General features: G+C 36.1%; 1 protein-coding gene and 1 pseudogene across 1 annotated transcript in view; both read left to right on the forward strand.

The window, feature by feature from the left end:
- The window catches only part of CNTN5 (contactin 5), a 1,623,595-nt gene that overhangs the window by 1,199,371 nt on the left and 404,461 nt on the right, over window positions 1–19,763 (forward strand). The window contains 1 exon segment of the mRNA XM_043997073.1: window positions 6,608–6,811. Within this exon segment, the coding sequence (XP_043853008.1) occupies window positions 6,608–6,811 (204 nt within the window).
- Window positions 2,187–2,604, forward strand: LOC122750353 (annotated as a pseudogene).

A 19,763-nucleotide genomic window follows, 5' to 3' on the forward strand; every position in this document is an offset into this window, starting at 1 on the left:
CTTATTTCTGTCCCTAATTTGGGGAAAATTAGCTGGGGTTTCTAATATATTTGTTACTTATAAATTAGAAGATTTAGCACCAGTTTTGGGTCATTAAACTTTTATTAAAGCATACCAAGTATTAGTAAAAAGAGAATACCTGGGTCAGAAAGTTAAGAAAAGGCCTATCCAGCCTAGAGCTCCAGTCTGGCCTGCTTCTTCCTCAAAGTCCTCCACCAGGAGCCTGTCCGAGAGCCAAACTGAGAGTCAAAGCTTCCTCTCAGTCTGGAGGAGAGGCGGTCCTTACACCGTGCTTCAAGCTAATTGGCTAGCATCACCCAAATCCATTGGTTCACTAGCCTTGAGGGTGGTCCATGAGCCATATGTACCGAGGTCAGAGAACCCATACCCTGAAAGCCAGCATCTCAAGTAGGTGTGGCTTCAATCAATTCAACTTCAAATGAGTCAATCAACAAAGTCAATCCAATCAATCTTAATATAATCAATCCCCTCAGCTGGGGCCTTTGGCCATTCCAAAACCCATTATTTTTTCACACTAGAAAATAATTTCTCAAAATTAAAGACAATTATGGAACTTTTCACTTTGTCAGCACCTCACACCTAAAAGGTCAGCTAGTTTGCCTCCTCATTTTATAGACAAGAAACTGAGGCTTAGAACAGATAATGACTTGCCCAAAGTCACACAGGAAGAAAGTGACAGAATGTGCATGCAGGTATTCTTTGCAAATATAGCATTATTTCCATTCTACCATATATTCTGTATAAAACTTAAAGTTTAAATGATATAAAGGTGCCAGTAATTGGGCCAATCAATGATATAAGGAAAAAACTAACTGTAACAGGCAATTGATATTGGGAAGTATACACGTGAATAGAGACTCAAATCTACACATTGGAATGAAAAGAGATTTCAGAAATCCTGAGATCAGAATCCAGTTCTGCTACATATTACCTATGTCACCTTGAACAAGTCATTTAACTTCTCTTGGCCTCAATTTTCTCATTTGCAAAATCTCCAGTTTATCTAGATGATCTCTAAAGGCCTTTTGAAGTCTAAATCTATATCCCAGTAATTATTCTAAAGATTTTCCTCCTGAGAAGCTAAGGAAATGTTGTTTTTACAAATAAAGTGTGGGGCCAGCTAGGTGGTGCGGTAGATAAAGCACTAGCCCTGGATTCAGGAGGACCTAAGTTCAAATCCGGCCTTAGACACTTGACACTTACTACCTGTGTGACCCTGGGCAAGTCACTTAACCCCAATTGCCCCACAACAAAACAAAACAAAACAAATAAAGTGTGGCTAATTCTACTATCTCCTCCTGAACCACTGCTTTGTGGTGGTAGTTGGGCTTGTATAATTACATGAAACTATGACCTGTAATGCTCAGGGTTACCCAGGATTGTAGTGGAAAGTTCTGACAAAACATGATTCACTGGAGAAGGAAATGGCAAATCACTCCAGTATCTTTGCCAAGAAAGCCCCATGCTCTTAAAAACATCAATTATATGACACCAGAAGATGAGCCCCTCAGGTCAGAAGGTGTCCAATATGCTATTGGGGAAAAGTGGAGGACAACTATAAGTAGCTTCAGAACTAATGAAATGGCTGGGCCAAAGCCAAAAAGATGCTCATCTGCAAATGTGTCTGGTAAAAAAAAGGAAAATCTTATGCTTTATCTTATAAATGGACCAAGATAAGATGGATGTGACCACAAAGGAGATTGAAAGATTGAACACTGACATCTTGGGTGTCAGTGAACTTAAATGGACAGGAATGGGTAAATTTAATTCAGGTGATCACAATATATACTACTACAGGTAAGAATCCCTTAGAAGAAATGTAGTAGCTTTCAGAGTCAATAAAAGGGAGAGAAAAGCAGTATTGAATATAATCTCAAAAATGAAAGAATGATAACTGTTTGAATCCAAGGCAAACCATTCACACAATAATAGAAGTCTCTGTTCAAATTATTGATGCTAAAGAGACCAAATCTCCTCGGCTTCTTGCTTCCGCTGCGTCCCCTGCAGCTCCGATGCCTCGGTTGCCTCCCTCTTCCTGCCTCCGCTTCGCTCCCCGCCCCCGCTTTATTTGTTTCCCCTTTGCCCTCACAGCCTTCTGACACAGGGTCCTTCTGGGCACGCCCCGCAGGCATTTTATCCCCTCACCGGCCTCTCACTAATATCGCATGTCCACTATCCAGAACCTCCAATCTTTCGACCCCTTTGCTGATGTAACTAAGGGTGACGATTTACTCCTGGCAGGGACTGAGGATTACATTCGTATAAGAATCCAACAATGAAACGGCAGAAAGACATTGACTACTGTTCAGGGAATTGCAGATGATTATGACAAAAAGAAACTTTCGAAAGTTTTCAAAAAGAAATTTGCTTGTAATGGTACTGTGATTGAACATCTCCAGTATGGTGAGGTTATCCAGCTTCAAGGTGACCAGAGAAAGAACATTTGCCAGTTCCTCTTGGAGGTTGGCATTGTCAAGGAGGAGCAGCTTAAGGTTCATGGTTTCTAAAATGAGCAAAACCACATGGAGTATTTCTTGAATAATTTTGTTCTCTAAACCAAATTGGCTACCTTGTGAAATGAGTCTCTGCAATAAAAGGACTTTTCATTTATTTAATCATTCAAAAATCCATTCACATCTGCATGATTACAGAAAACATGTCTGTAGGCTAGTGACACATAAGAAAATTACAGTAAGATGGTAACTAAGCCCTTTATTCATCCTAACATATTTCCAATGGAAAGTATTTTATTTTGAATGTTTATTGTTCAGTTTATTTTCACTTGATTTAATATGTTTTTGTTGTATTAAACAATGTATGTTTCAGCTTAACAATAAAAAGCTTATTAACAAAAAAGGGGGGGGCAGCTAGGTGGTGCAGTGGCTAGAGCACCGGCCCTGGATTCAGGAGGACCTGAGTTCAAATTCGGCCTCAGACACTTAACACTTACTAGCTGTGTGACCCTGGGCAAGTCACTTAGCCCCAATTGCTTCACAGAAAGAAAGAAAGAAAGAAAGAAAGAAAGAAAGAAAGAAAGAAAGAAAGAAAGAAAGAAAGAAAGAAAGAAAGAAAGAAAGAAAAAGAAAAAAAGTCATATTCATTGTAAGGAGTTGAAATGCTAAAGTATGAAATCAAAAGACAATTGTCATAATAGGCAAGTTTGGCCTTAGCAAACAGAATGAAGCAGGACAAAGACTAACAGTGTTTTGTCAAGATAACTTACTAGTCATAGCAAACACTCTCTTTCAACAACCCAAAGGATAATTGTAAACGTGGACATCACAAGATGGTCAGTATTAAAATCAGATTGATATACATAGCAGTCAAAGGTAGAGAGGCTAAAAAATGATTCTAAAAAAAAGGAAGAAAAAGAAGAACAAGAAAGCTGAGGGGAGGAGACTAAACAGGCTGTTATTGCATACTTCAGGTATGCAATGATGAGCCTTTTCCAGGGATGGTAGTTCTGAAGGTAAAATTGAAGGATTTAGCAATATGGGTACAGAGAGGGACAGAGAGAGAGAGAGAGAGAGAGAGAGAGAGAGAGAGAGAGGTCAAAATACATGAACAGGTAATTTTCAAAAGGAAAAATGCAATCTATCAACAACCATATAAAAATGTTCCAGACCACTAATAATAAAAGAAATACACATTAAATCAACACTGAGGTGTTACTTCATACCTATCAAATTGGGAAAATATTACAAAGGTTGAAAATGACAAAGAACAAAATGTTTGTAGGAAGACATACACTAATGCATTGTACAACTGAAAAAAAAAAAACGCAGGGAGGAGGGGATATATCTCCAAATCACTGAAGTGTATATAGCCTATGATCCAGTGATGTCATTAGTAAAACAGAATGAAAGAACCCACTAAAATATTTATAGCATATTTGATACTTCTTTGTGATGCCACAAAACTAGAAACAAAGTGGTGCTCATCAACTGCAGAATGGCCAAACAAATTATGATATATGAATGGAATGGAATATTATTGCACTGTAAGAAATGATGAATATTAAGATTTCAGAGAAACTTGTGAAGACTTGAATGAACTGGTTGTAGAGTGAAATGCACAGAATCAGAACAATTTTCATTATATTAAAAATAATTAGAGAGAAAAGACATCTTTGAAAGTCTTCAAAACTGGGATCAATGTGGTACTCAATCACAACTTCGGAAAACAAATGATCAAATACGGCTCTAGTCTCTTGGTAGAGAGGTTATAGATGAAATGTGCAGAATGAAACACGATTTCAGACATGAGCAGCATATTGATCTGTTTTACTTAATTATACTTATTTGTTAACAGGGAAAGCTTTCCTTAAAGAAAAGAGAGTGAATTAGTAGAAAGTGATAGTATTGAGGAAAAAAGAAAATTACATCAATAAAAGATGAAAAAAATATTTAAAGGAAACCATGCCTTTCAAAAGTAGGCACAAAGTCAATCTTGTTATTATCTTATTAAATGTTTATATATATACATATATATATATATATATGTGTGTGTGTATATATATATATATATATATATATATGTATTATAATGATTGGAATGACGCCACCTGCTGGAGATTTACTGTAGAAAAGCTCCACCACGAAGGAAGGTCTTTGAGGACAGGACCATGCGTCTTTTCTTTGGTGTCAGGAAGTGACGCTTGCTGGTGGGAGGAGGAAGGGTAGCCAGGCACTCTGTCTCTCTTTTCCTGGGGATGCTGGTGGAGAGCAGAGCTAGAAATGTGCTCTCCCTTTAATAGATAGGAATCTAGGCCTTTTCTTCTCTCTTTACCAAATTCTTATTCTCCTTAATAAATGCTTAAAAGTCTAACTCTTGCTAAAGCTTATAATTTATTGGCGACCATTCATTAGATATTTTAGACAGTTTAGCAAAATTTTAGCCTTTAACAGAATGTATGTATGTAAGTGTGTATGTATATCTAAACACCCAAACAAGACCTCAGAAGTTAATAGTTTCATATAAAGGGTTTTTTTTCTTTATGAATTGGATTGTTTATGTTTGGTGATAATTGTTCAGTTTATAACCAAAAAATAAATAAATAAAAGTAAAGGGACTCATTGGTCACATTTAGACCCGATCAGCTTTGGAATCGATGAATCAAGCCAAAAACATGCAGTTTCACAGTTGTCATATAATAAAAACAGAAAATACTCTAACATATTTTCATTGATAATAATATGAATTATAAAGGAGATAATGTGATCACTGGGGATATTCAAGTAAAGGCTAAATGACCACTTGGTTGTGTTATAGCAGTAATTCTTTTGGGTGTATGGTGAGGACTGGATTACTGCCATGTCCTCTTTTCATTATGGCATTCTATGATTCTTATTCATTTCTTATTTTCATAAGATCATGGGATCTCAAGTTTAAAGCTAGAAGAGCAATAGAGGAAATCATATCTAACACTCATATTTTGTAGATAAGAAGGAAGACTAAGGCACAGAAAGGTTAACATGACTCTTCCAGGGTCGTAAAATTAATATCTGTGTTGAGATTTGAACCCAGCTCTTTAGTATAAGTACAGTTAGTGCCCTGTCTAATGCAACATTTTTTCTTCCCAATTCCCATAGTATTATTTTATTTCTATACAGAGAAAAAGCCTTAGAACAGGGGTTTCTTAACATTTTTCTCATGGACACCTTTAGCAGTCTGGTAAAGCATGTAGACCCTTGTCTCAGAATAACGCTTTTAAATTCATTTTAAAAATGGATAGGATTACAAAGGAAACCAATTATATTAAAATAAAGTTATAAAATATATATGCTTTTAAAATATATGGGTTAGAACCTGTTATACTTTTTTTTTAAGTGAGGCAATTGGGGTTAAGTGACTTGCCCAGGGTCACACAGCTAATAAGTGTTATGTGTCTGAGGCCGGATTTGAACTCAGGTACTCCTGACTCCAGGGCCGGTGCTCTATCCACTGCGCCACCTAGCCGCCCCGGAACCTGTGTGTTATACTTTAAAACAAGGGTTCCCAATAAATAGATGTAACTTAGTATATCTCTTTACCTTGTCTCCTCTCTTCAGCTTGTTAGAGAAAAATCAGTGAAACGGATCTTCTGATCTGCTCAGGAATTTTATCCTTAATGCCAATAGCCCAACCCTGTATTTCTATACTCAGTGCTTTAGATCTCCTTCCTTTCCATCTTTTCCGATGGCTTAACTCCCTCTATTATCTCAAGGCTCTGGTGAAATCATAAGTAGTTTTGCTTAGTAAAAATTTGGGGAACCCTGCCTTAGGACATGAGTCTAACAGTGCAATGATTGTTTTTCCCTTATGCAATTAACCTTTCTAATTCCAACATTTGTACTTTTTTTAATTGAGGGAAGAATAGGGATGGAATTATTTCCCCATCCTTCAATATTTATCAAAACTTTTCTGACTTTCAAATGTAAACCCCAGGTATGTAATCTTTGAAGATAGAAGGCTACAATGTATAGAAAACCGGATGAATATCTGCTTGGTACAAGCAAATTGTATGACTTTTTCTGCAGTACAGTGTTTCCTGCATGATGTTTGTCTCTCAGTATAATGTCTTCTGTTCTCTTTTGTGTGTTTTCAGAGATCATCTATAGCTGGGTGTTTAATGAGTTTCCCTCTTTCGTGGCAGAAGACAGCCGACGTTTCATTTCCCAGGAGACAGGCAATCTCTACATCTCTAAAGTACAAACATCAGATGTTGGCAGTTACATCTGCCTGGTGAAAAACACCGTGACAAACGCTCGAGTTCTTAGCCCTCCAACACCACTCACACTACGCAATGATGGTAAGTGACATGGCATGTGCAAAAGGGGTCATCTGTTTTAAATGGGAAAGATAAAAATTTATTGAGAGAGCATTATACCAAATGCTTGAACACAGAACCAATAAAATCAGAATGGCATTTACTTAATTTTGACACTGTACTTAAAAAAAAAAAAAAGATTGGGATTAGGTATATTTAGTAAGAACATGCTGATTTTAGAAAAGACATGAGCCATAGATGGAGTATTCACTGTAATAGCACTCTTGTTCCACCATAAAGTTATCGACAAAATGGCTCCTGAAATAAAAGCCCAAGAAGTTATTTTCTTTGCGATTTAGTAGCTTCATATAGCACACTTGTATGAATTGCCTGCATTTTATAGGTTCACTTTCTCATTACATTTTTATTTCAGCAGCCTTAGGATGGAGTTTTCAGCTTTTAATACTTCATGGTAGAGTTATAATTATTATTACTTTTTCAATAATATGAGTGGTTAGAACTTTAACTTTTTAGTACAATTCAAGCAGAAGTGATGATCCCATAATTATAGGTATTGCCATCTATCTTGAGTATCTCAGAGTTTAAACACCTCATTTGTACATTCACAGTAAAGCATTTCATTAAGGAAGTCAAGTACCACATTAGATTTTATATATAGAATGTGGCTTGCTTTGTCATGTGATAAAAAAAAAATCTGTAAGTACATTACTAAGGAGTGAGCTTTGAGAATCTTCCTTGATTGGAAGGTTAAAGATATTTCTCAAAACTATTTTTGTTCAGTCTGCCTGTTACTGAAACTTTTGGTGCCAGGGTACATGGATGGCATTTATGTCTTGATGATTTTCAGCTTAGTTTTTGACTTGCCAATTTATTTATTTTTGAAGACTTGGGAACAATGTAGTTATTGCTCAACGGTTTCCATAGAATTTAGCATTCTTTCCTTAATTTAAGATTTCTTCATTGAAATAGTTTATCCTTTTTTTCCCTACAACCTGAAATTTCTTACTGCCCAATAATTATTCATTTTCATTGTACTACCTATGTATTCATAGCAAGTGGATGTGTGATTTCTTTAACATGAGGGGCTTCTGGTGTTGTAATTCCCTACCTGTAGGCAACTACTCTGTCATGACATCTCCCTAAGGAGGTGCCTAAAAAATTAGGAGGATAAGTGATTTATACATTATTTAAACTTGGAATTCCTAACTCCAAGTCTAACATCCTTGCCACTGTATCACACTTTCTTTATGTGATTTTACTAATGTTCTGTTCTCCTTATTTATGCTTGATTGCCTGTCTTCTCAAAGCTATTATTCTATGATATATTTCTTAGAAGAAGTAATGAAGAAAAATTAAGTATTCTGACAGACTGGAAAACCCAAATGCATCCACATATTCCCATAATACTTTGATCCTTAAACTTCACCCAAATATGCATAGAATGCTTTGATCCTCCTTAACATTATTTTGAATTTAATACACTTTCCCAGAACTATGAAACATTTAATGAGTTTCTTTAGGAGTTGAACAATCCATATGTTAAAAGTGGGTAAAAAAATCAGGACGAACAGGAAACATCAATACAATCAAATAAAGATTTATACTTCACACATTAAACACACAAAGAAACTTTTCTAAAAGACAAAGAACATAACAAATATTAGTCTGGAGTCATTCTGTACTTTTTGGCCAATTTAAGATTGCACTTATCTAAGACATCTCTATTCATTTACCCCCAAATGAACTTTCCTTGAAAAGTTAAATGGGAAGGTTTTCAATTGGTAAATTCCACCATTAGATCTGTCTTCCCAAAATAAAAATAGACCATGTCTGTGGCTAGACCTATTTCTTACCCTGTGGTCAGCCAAAATTCCTGCAGTATTTTAAAAATGTTTCAGTGCGGATGCAGTCATCATAACAGATGTTTCTTCAGAGTTTGAAGACCCATTTCTACAGAAATTCAAATGTAAAAAAATACATTTAATCTGCTTTGATTATGTTTCTAAATTAAACAATCACTTGGGGGATAAACTATTGGAATTTTTTCTTAAGAACCCACCTTTTAGGGCAACTAGGTGGTACAGAGGATAAAGCACTGGCCCTGGATTCAGGAGGACCTGAGTTCAAACACGGCCTCAGATACTTGGCACTTTCTAGCTGTGTGACCCTGGGCAAGTCACTTAACCCCAATTGCCTCACCAAAAAAAAAAAAATTTTTTTAAAAAGCCTACCTTTTAAAACCAATGACATAAGGTAAATAAACATGTAGTAAAGAATTTATAATGATACTAAGAGTTAAGAGGGATTAGAAAAGGCTGCTTTTAGCAGGTAGTCTTTAAATGAGTTTTGAAGGAAATTAAAGAACCTGAGATGGAGGTAACAAAGATGCATATGGCAGACAGAAATAGGAAATGGAATATGGTGTAAGAAACACCACGAAAGCTAGTTTGGCTGGATGGAATAATAAAAGAAGAGCAATGATGTATAAAAAATCTGGAAAGTTACATAAAATAATAATAATAACTAACATTTATATAGTGTTTACTATATATGTGTTACTATGCTAAGTGCTTTGCTATCATTATCTCATTTGAGATAGATTGGAACAACTTTTGAATGCCAAACAGGGTTTATATTTGATTCTTCTAAAGACAATAGGGAGCCAATGGAGTTTATTGAGCAAGTGAGTGATATGGTCAGATCTCAGTTTATAAATTTTTACTTTTGGTTTCCTCAATTATACAGTAAAACTTTTTCACCCACCTGAGAAATTTATTACTAAGTTCTAATGAACAAATACATATTCAAGAAGCCTGAGAGTAAAGATGCAAAGACGAAGTATTATTTGATTTGATACTCAAACTCTCCACTTCTCTTTACATGTATAGACATAGTTTCTGATAAAATAATAATAATAAAAATAATAGCATATATAGAGAGGTTTAATGTTTGCAAAGCACTTTATAAATATTATCTTATTTTCTCCTCACAAAAACCCTGGAGATATAGATGCTATTTTTATCCTTACTTTTGCAGATAAAAAATCTGAGTCAGAGAGAATTTAAGTGACTTGCCCTGAGTTATACATCTAATTGTTTCTGAGGCCAAAGTTGAACTCAGATCTTCCTTACTTGAGTTCAACATTCTGACCATTGCTCTATCGAGCTGCCTTTAAGAAAGAGATATTATATTACAAGTTAATAATAACATAAAGAAATACTATTGTTACACCAGAAATAAAGCATTTGTTTGATTTAAAGAATAGGGATGCCATTTGCAGAAGGACAGGGCAAGAGAGCATCACTTTACATAGGAAGAATAGCCACAGCTGAACAAAATGTAACTTGACTCTAATATAGTGAATTCATTTTGGTCCTCTTCAAAAATTTGGGAAAACAATCAACATAGGAAGATAATGTTGATGACCAAACATACTTGGATTGGTAATGAAAGGAGGATAGCTTCTAATTTTCTTTTAATTAAGCTAAAGGAGCAGCTAGGTAGCATAATGGATAGAGCACTGGCCCTGGAGTCAGAAGGACCTGAGTTCAAATCTGGCCTTAGACATGTAGTACTTACTAGCTGTGTTACCCTAAGCAAGTGACATCCCCAACTGTGTCACAAATAAATAAATGAATGAATAAAAGAATGAATAAAAATTAAGCTTAACTTGCAAGTAGATTATTATTAGGATATATATATATATATTCATTTAATATGTATAACATATTTTCTGTATTTGCTTAACCCAAGAATGACTACAGGAAGCTTTACTGTCAGCTGTTCTTTATTCCTCCAAGCCTTGAGATTAGGCCAAGCCATCATTTATGAGATTCTGTAAACTCAGTCTAGGTTTCTGATCAGTATATTATCAGAAAGAAGTATCTTAACTGTTTTAGGTTTTAGATGTTCTCAAGGTTTGTTGTTGGTTTTTTTATTCATTTCCTTCTCCAAGTTCCGCTTCTTAGGTTCAGAAATGAACCCATGAGATGCCTTATTCTACTTGCTACATGATTCTTTTGTTCAGAGTTTTCAATTTATGGGCAATAACAGAAGAACTTGGAAGGTGTATGACAAGAACACTCCCACCACAGTGTCCTGGTATATTTATCTATGTGAAGGAAACAGAATAATATTAAGGCTTTATGTCAAACTCTGCAGGAATGCAGAAACTTATTTGGCTTTTATTAATCTTTTATTTCTTTAGCTATGTGTCTCAAAGGAAAACTTATCTACTTGATATGAAGCAAATTAAATGAAAACATCAAGAAATCCTTGAATGGTTTCTGAATAAAATGAATACCTCATTTGCTCAGATGTCCTTGACAATCAGTCATTCCATACAATTCAATTTCACCTCAAAGAGACTTATAAAAATGATTTGAAATTCTATCTAAAGAGATAAGTTTTACCACCAAACACTCACACACACATACACACACAAACCTTGCATTACTACATCAACTCTCTCTATATTTCTTACTAGCACAGAATTGCTTAATAAATGCATATAAATAATAAAATGAAGCTGTTAAATGTACATAAACATATAAAACATACATATTATATATACATATATATATACATACATATATATATATATATATATATATTCCTTCTCAAGAAACCCAATTCTGCTAAAAATAGAAACATTAAAAATTGTGTTCTTGGGGCAGCTAGGTGGCACAGTGGATAGAGCACCAGCCCTGGAGTCAGGAGTACCTGAGTTCAAATCCAGCCTCAGACACTTAACACTTACTAGCTGTGTGACCCTGGGCAAGTCACTTAACCCCAGTTGCCTCACTTTAAAAAAAAACAATTGTATTCTTGGGGCAGCTAGGTGGTGCAGTGGATAGAGCACTGGCCCTGAATTCAGGAGGACCCGAGTTCAAATTTGGCCTCAGACACTTGACATTTACTAGCTGTGTGACCCTGGCCAAGTCACTTAACTCCAATTGATCCCCAAAAATAAAATTGTGTTCTTCAAGTCCTAGGGTATGTAAATTTTGGGGTTGATGACTACTCAACAGAAACTATAAACACAATATTTCCTATTTAAATGTTCTTCTATCTCTATTTGAAAACAACTGTACTGATATACCATTAGTAGATAAACACCTGAATAGGTTTCGCTATAGCAATGGTGGCATTTCAAAGAATTTTGATCTCTCCTTTTCCTTTCACTGACAAACAATGACATAGTCGATGATCATTGCTTATACTGCTTTTCCTTGAGATCACTCCCTAACTGCAGGCAGTCCAACTAAACTGAAGTCATCTCCTTAATCACCAAATTCAGTGGCATTATCTCTATCTTCTTCCATCTTTCTTTTGTATTTAGAAGAAATGATCACCCTTTTCTTCTTTCTGCACTTTCTATCATGTCGCACACATTTTCTCCCTCCTTTTCCTTCTCCTTTGTTATTATCCTCATTCAGTCCTAGTTTCCTAACCAGTCTCTTTATCTAACTTATGAACTCCTTTCCTTAATTATTCTAATATAATATACATAGAGGAGCAGTATAACTTAGTGGATAGAGAGCTTGTCTCAGAAGAAAGACTGGCTGAAGAGTCTAACCTCTGACATTTAATGGCTATAGGATCTAGGGTCCTTCCTTATGATTTAAATGCCAAAACTAGGCACAAAAATAGATTCAACAATTGTGCATAAAGCAGCTCCATTAGAATAGACATATTGGGAAAAATGGAGAAAAATATTTTTCAATTCACCAGGAGAAAGCAAATCAGTCAGGCTAACTGGGAAATGTGCAAGGAGTATTCCATATAAATGAGATAGGAATTGTGCTGAGCTGTTATTGATCCTGGGGACTAGCAGAGCTCATCCATAGAGAGTGTATGCAGGTGCATGTTACTCGAGGTGTTAATTATCTGTCAAAAGATTTGTCTAGTGAATACTTAGCCTATTTTTTTGGATTAGCATAATCATAAAAGATCTGCTGAAAACTACAACATGCACTATATTTTCTCTCAGAAAAGTAAGTTTCATTTTAAAAATGCATTGTTTTGAAAAAATTGGAGCATGCACTGCATTAACAAACTTGAGGATTTTTTTTTATTACCCACCCACAAAAATCACCCTTAGCTTAAAAAATAAACAAAACATATCACAGTGGATTTTACTGCTTCTGCCATAATCCAATAGTAGTAGTTCTTGACTTACAAATAATGTCAACACAGAAAGAGTGCCCCAGATATTCTCCCTGACTCCCTGTACATCACAACAATAAGAGTTTGTGGAGAATCTATGTGTGACATAGTTAAAAAAAAAAAAGACTTGCAGCTGATAGTGAGAAAGTTGTCCAGGGAACTAGGAGATTATATAATGTGCCCAGGGTCACACTGTTGATGTTAGAGGCAAGACATAAGTCTATACTTTCTTGACTCTGAGGCAAGTTATCTGTCTGATAGCCCACTCTCCACTTTCCCTATCTCTAAAATATGGGTAATCCTTATACGGTCATCTTCTCAAGACTGGGGTGAGGAGCAAATGAAATCATGTATGAAAATATGTACATGGTAGCTCTAAAATAATATATGTCTATGTAAATTTATATACTATATGTTTATGCACAGTCCTTGGCATGGAGTAGGCACTTATTAAGTGCTTATTGATTGAAAAGATTAAAGTAAAGAGTATTTATTAAGCACTCACTATTTTTTCACCACTGTGTTAAATTCCAGGAATCACATATAAAAGAGATATAATGTATGTTTCCAAAGTGATAATGTTCTCAATGGGCCAAACAGCTCATACAGGTGAATGCAATGGCAAGACCCAAAGGTCTTTAAGGTACATTGGCAGATGAGATGACAATATCCTAGAGTCTGAATATTATGGTAGTGGGGCAGATAGAAAGACTTGGTAGGAGAGTGTAGTAACAGGGCAGATGATAATACCTAGTAGTCTTCCATCTTACCAGAAAAACTATATTAAGTTACTCCCTAATCATCCAAGGCATGTGAGCAGCCAAGGCAGAGTGGGAGAAACTGAAGCAGAAAAAATCCTAACTTAGTGGGGATAAACTGAAGCAGAAAAAATCCTAACTTAGTGGGGATATAAAAAAGGGAATGAGTCTTCACAAGTGTGTTGTTTAAAATCTAAATGTGTGGTCGCCTTAAATGAGAAGTTTTAGCACCAGTCTTTGGGCATTAAGCATTTATTAAAGCATACCAGGTATTCATGTGGAGTTCAGAAAGTTAAGAAAAGGTCTATCTAGTCTAGAGTTCCAGCCTGATCTGGTTCTCCCTTAAGTCCTCTGCCACGAGTCTGCTACAATCATGCACTGCCTCAAACTGAGTGTGGAAGCTTTTTATAGGTCTGGAGCAGAAGTGGTCCTTACACACTGCTTCAAGCTGATTGGTAGGCGTCATCCAAATCCATTGGTTCACTGGACTTGAAGGTGGTCTCAAGTTGAGTTCAAAGTCCTTAACTTCTGAGAACAATACCTTCTTAAGGGCTAGCCAGGTGTGGCTACAATCAATCTAATTAACTTGAAGTAGGCTAGTCAGCAAAATCAATCATTCTCACTTAATTCAATCAGTTTAGATTACTCTCCAGGTGAGCCTTTGAGTATCTGCCAAATCCCATTATTTTCTCACACAAGAATGGAGATAGGAAGGGGCAGCTAGGTAGCACAGTGGATAAAGCACTGGTCCTGGATTCAGGAGGACCTGAGTTCAAATCCATCTTCAGACACTTGACACTAGCTGTGTGACCCTCATTGCCCCACCAAAAAAAAAAGAATAAAAATAGGAGGGGTTGTCACAATCCAGCTTTGACAAGAAGAAGAGAAAAATCATTGACAGGAAGGTTGGGAATAAGGACACTGTAACATCTACTCCTACTCCTCTACTGCCTGGTGGAGATTAGGTGTAAGATGGACAGATATGATTTATCATTCATCATTCCTATATTAACATGGATTGCTTTCTTATTCAATGCTAAGTTAAGTTACACTTAGGAAGCTAGAAGCTTGGTTGGAGGGGTGTCTAAGAATAAATAAGTAATTTTAGAAGAGGAAAACTTTGGGGGGCAGCTAGGTGGCATAGCAGATAAAGCACCAGCCCTGGATTCAGAAGGACCTGAGTTCAAATGTGGCCTCAGACACTTGACACTTCCTAACTGCGTGACCCTGAGCAAGTCACTTAATCCTCATTGCCTGACAAAAAAAGGAGAACTTTGGGTCATAAGAAAGTAATCCATAGGTCTTAAGGTATCTTTATCTTATAGTAATCTATAGGTCTTAAGGTATCTTTAAAAAAACAGCAGCAGCAACAACAATTAAAAAAAACACTGAGTACCTGAGAGCCCAAGGAAAAGAGTGGGAAGTAAGATGTCAATACAAAATGGTAAGGATATCCAAAAAGAAACCTCCTTATATCATCATTTTATCTAGACCTCAGGGAAGGAAGGAGAAGTAAACATTCTTCTTCCTTTACCTCTACTTTCTCTCTATACTCCTTATTCCTTGGACCCTCAGATTGGGTTGGTTCTACTAATACTATGGTTTAACTACCCATTAAATAAGATTTTATGGGCTAGCCTAAGAATTCTCACCCCCCAGTCTAAGCTCCCCCATGCACCTTTTTTGCCATTGAAAAGTGTATTTTCAAACCTCCGCTGGACCTGAAGAATAGTCTTCATCTTCCACAATCCATCCTCTACACAACTATTTTCCCTAAACACATTTCTTAGCATATTAGTTCCCTTCACCCATCTTTCACTAAATGAAATGACCCTCTGTGACTTTTAGGATGAATAACAACTTTAGGCAAGTCTTTTAGGCCTTCCACAATCTCGCTCCGAACTCTCTTTCCCTCTTTATTTTATAGTATTCCCCTTTGCAAGTTTCCTGTGCCAGCCAAACAAACACTTCCCAGAGTTCAACATCACATCCACCAGCCTCTATCTGTTTGATCATGTTATCTCTGGGAATGTTTAGAATAGATTTGCTTCTAATCTTCTAGAATTCTTATCTTCCTTTTAGGCTGAGCTCATGTGCTAATTCCTTTATGAAGCCTTCTCTAAATGTTAGAATGTGAATGCCCCCCTCACTCCAGTGTAAAGGTTCTCTCCTCAAAACGCCTGGTGTTATATTTCTTTGTACCTGTTGCATTCCCCTAAACAAAATAAAACAAAACAAAAAAAAACCCTGTAAACTGCTTGAAGGCAGAAAGAATTGCCTGTTTCTTTTTGTATCCCTAACTCCAGGTTCTTTAGTTTTCACATAGAAAGCACTCCAATTAAATTAAACACAATCTTATCATGAACATGTGACTGCCAATCACAACTTTTACTGTAAATATGCCTGTATAGAGTGCTGCATGTTTAGCTACAAACCTGTGATAATTTTAATGAAGTAGGTTGTTATAGTCGGATCTATCATGTTCTGGTTTATCTGTCATTTTAAAATTCTTGGGAAAATGTCCCCTTTTCTGTTTCATGGATAAGCATGGCCAAAGAATTAATCACCTAGGGGGCAGCTAGGTGGTGCGGTGGATAGAGTACTGGCCCTGGATTCAGGAGGACCTGAGTTCAAATCTGGCCTCAGACACTTGACATTCACTAGACGTGTGACTGGGTTAATCCTCACTGCCCCACCAAAAAAAAAAAAAAAAAGAATTAATCACCTAAGCAGGTGCTAAACCAATCTCCTTGTGCTTAGCTAAGTTGGTCATTAGATGGCAGAGCCTATCTCCGGAATTGTTCTCCAGGTCTTTCCAACTTGGCAAAATCAGCTAGTATTTGTATTCCAATAACCTGTCCTTTGAAATAGTTCTTGACATGTAGAAGGTGCTTAAAAAGACCACACTGATTGCCTAAGAATCCAAGGTCCTTTCATTTCATGATGAGCCCACTAGGAAGATAAAACTAACAAGTAGGGTAGTCAGAGGGGATGCTTGAAAAATGGAAGAATTGCAAGAAAAGTCATGAGTTAAGGTCCTGCTTACTTTTATTATAAAAGTGAATTATTTGTTATGAAATAAAATTTGGTGCTTTTAGTATAGGGGGAAAATCATAGGAAAAAAATTGTTGAGCCTCTATCCATACTACAAAATGAAAGGCTTGTGGGGATTTATTTTTTATTAATTTTAAAGACAATGAAAGACATTTGTATTCATCAAATGCCCGTATAGCCTAAATTAGCAATAGACTGCATATTTCTGTATAAAGTGAAAAAAACCTTAAAATTTTCATCTTTCTAACAGATATATAAACACAATAATAATTCATGATTTGGCTGTTTCTCCGTAATCCAGATGTTAACTAGTGTTCCTTGTTCTTTAATACATATGCATGGAAAATATAGAAACCTGCATGTTCAGATTTCTCCCCAAAGTGTATTAAAATCTTTAAGTGTCTCAGAGACTTGAACAAATACCAGATACCCCATAATATTCTCCGGTCTCTAACTAAGAACAACATTCATGCTACTAGTCAAAGATTGCAGCATCATAGATCTGAAGCTACAAAGAACCTTGGAGGCCATAAAATCTAAATTCCCTTTCCTCCCAACACCCACCATCATTTTACAGAATGAAACTGAATAAAACAGAGGTGTTAAGTGATTTGCTTATGGTCATACAGCTAGTAATTGTCTAAGGACAGATTTATACCCAGAACTTCCTGACTTTAAGTCCAGTGCTCTATCCTTGAAAACCAGCTGCCCTCCAGTACATGGGATAGTGATCCTGCAATATATACAATAATAAATAATCCCAGAAACGCAAACTGTTAGAGCTAAAAAGGGTCTTTGTGATAAGGCATGGAATGGGTACCCTAACCATCCCATCAGACACCTAATTAAGACATCCCTTTGTGCTTGTCAGGGGTTGGTGGAGGGGGTAGGACAGAGAGAAGCTTATGCACACACACACACACACACACACACACACACACTTTTTCATCTTCAACTTGATGTGTATCCAGTGTCAGGTTGGCAATGAAGTCATTGATCAGAGTACATCTATAAGCTTGTAACACATCTGCATTTTAAAGTAAAGCAAATCTGTGTATAAGTTCATATATATTGAATAAAATGAGCAGTTACGTCAAGTCTTTTCCCGGAAAAAATAGCATTTGTCCTAATTTTGAAATATGCACATAAAATGACCAGATATTATCCTTAGAGTGGTAGCTATAGTCCTTTAGTTTTCTTTTCAACACAGCATATAAAATAATGCCATTTTAATAATTTATAATTAGTAAAAATAGGTTCTTCATTGCAGATGATTTGTTGTACATTTAGGCATGCAAAGAAGCAAGAACAGAGAATCTGGGGATGTGGCATGAAGGATAGATTATACTGATAGGGGAAGGGCACTCAGGGAAGGATGTATCATTGAGAATGGGTGAAAGACATTGTTCTTTTTTTGTTTATTGAGAATTTTATTTTTCCAAATTACATGTAAAAACAAATTTTGACATCAGTTTTTTAGAACTTTGTGTTCCAATTTCTCTTCTTCTCTCCCTCCCCACCCCACCCCCAAGAACTCAAGCTATTCAATATAAGTTGTACATTAGTAGTCATGCAAAACATTTCCACATTAGCCAGGTTGTAAACAAAAACAGACAACAATAAAACTTAAAAAAAAAAAACTATGCTTCGATCTTTTTTCAGATACCATCAGTTCTTTCTCTGTAGATGGATTGTAATTTTCATAAGAAAAGACATTGTTCTACATATATAATCATGAAAGTTATACAAGGTGGGAGAAGCATTTCCAAATTGTGTGATATTGTTCAGCAGAATTGCTGAAGAAGAGAACGTTGAGTGTCAGAGCCTAAGATGTATCAGAAGTATAATTATTAAAGTCCCTGATATGGGAATAAGGTGAATAGGAAAAAATGTGAGCAAGATCCTGAAATCATCAAGGAAGGGAAGAATTGATCTCAATGAAGCCAGTAACAAGGATTTAGAGAAGACATAAATGAGTGGCATTAATTTAGAAGATGGAAGCAAATGAGAGTAATGTATTAGAAATCTCAAAGAAGAACTTGGGAAGAGAGGAAAAGATTAGCTTTTCCTCACCCAAGGACTACAGATATTAATACAAAGTTATCCTTGTGTGGGAAAAGATGGTTAAAAATGTCATCATGAGAAAGCCCAGTATTTTTTTTGCAGGGCAATTAGGGTTAAATGACTTGCCCAAGGTCACACAGCTAGTAAGTGTCAAGTATCTGAGGACATATTTGAACTCAAGTCCTCCTGAATCCAGGACTGGTGCTTTACCTACTGCAACACCTAGCTGCCCCCATTGAGTGGCAATTCTAAAAGACACAATGTAAAGCACTTAGTAGAAAGAAAGACCAGAAGCAAGAAAGGGGGAAACTGAGCTGGTTAGTAATAAGGGCTATCATATTGTAGTATTAAGAGCTACACGCTTACTAGCTGTGTGACCCTGGGTAAGTCATGGAACTCTCATTGCCCTGCAAAAAAAAAAAAAGAGCTATATGAGGGGGCAGGTAAGTGGTACAGTAGATAAAGCACCAGCCCTGAATTCAGTAGGACCTGAGTTCAAATGTGACCTCAGATACTTTACACTTACTAGCTGTGTGACCCTGGGCAAGTCACTTTACCCTCATTGACCTGAAAAAAAAAGAGTTGTATGATATTGTTATACAGTAACAGCAATGGTTTTAATAATCACTTTGAGATAATGTCATTTTGACTATTATAAATATCCAAATTAACTATAAAGATCATATGAGAAAGATGCATCCAGAGAAAGAACATAGAAAAGAAATAGACATACAGAATAGTTGTTACATATATATGTATTATGTGTGTGTGAGTGTAATGGTAGCCCTCTCTAGGATAGCAGGGAGGAGACACAGGGGAAAAAAAGAAATTTACATGCTAACTTTATTATATATTTAAAAGGAATAGCCAGTTATACATAATAGATTTGCAGCTTCATGTGCAATCATTGTTTTATTATACTGTTATGG

The sequence above is a fragment of the Dromiciops gliroides genome, chromosome 3, assembly GCF_019393635.1.
Source record: "Dromiciops gliroides isolate mDroGli1 chromosome 3, mDroGli1.pri, whole genome shotgun sequence".
NCBI lineage: Eukaryota > Metazoa > Chordata > Mammalia > Microbiotheria > Microbiotheriidae > Dromiciops > Dromiciops gliroides.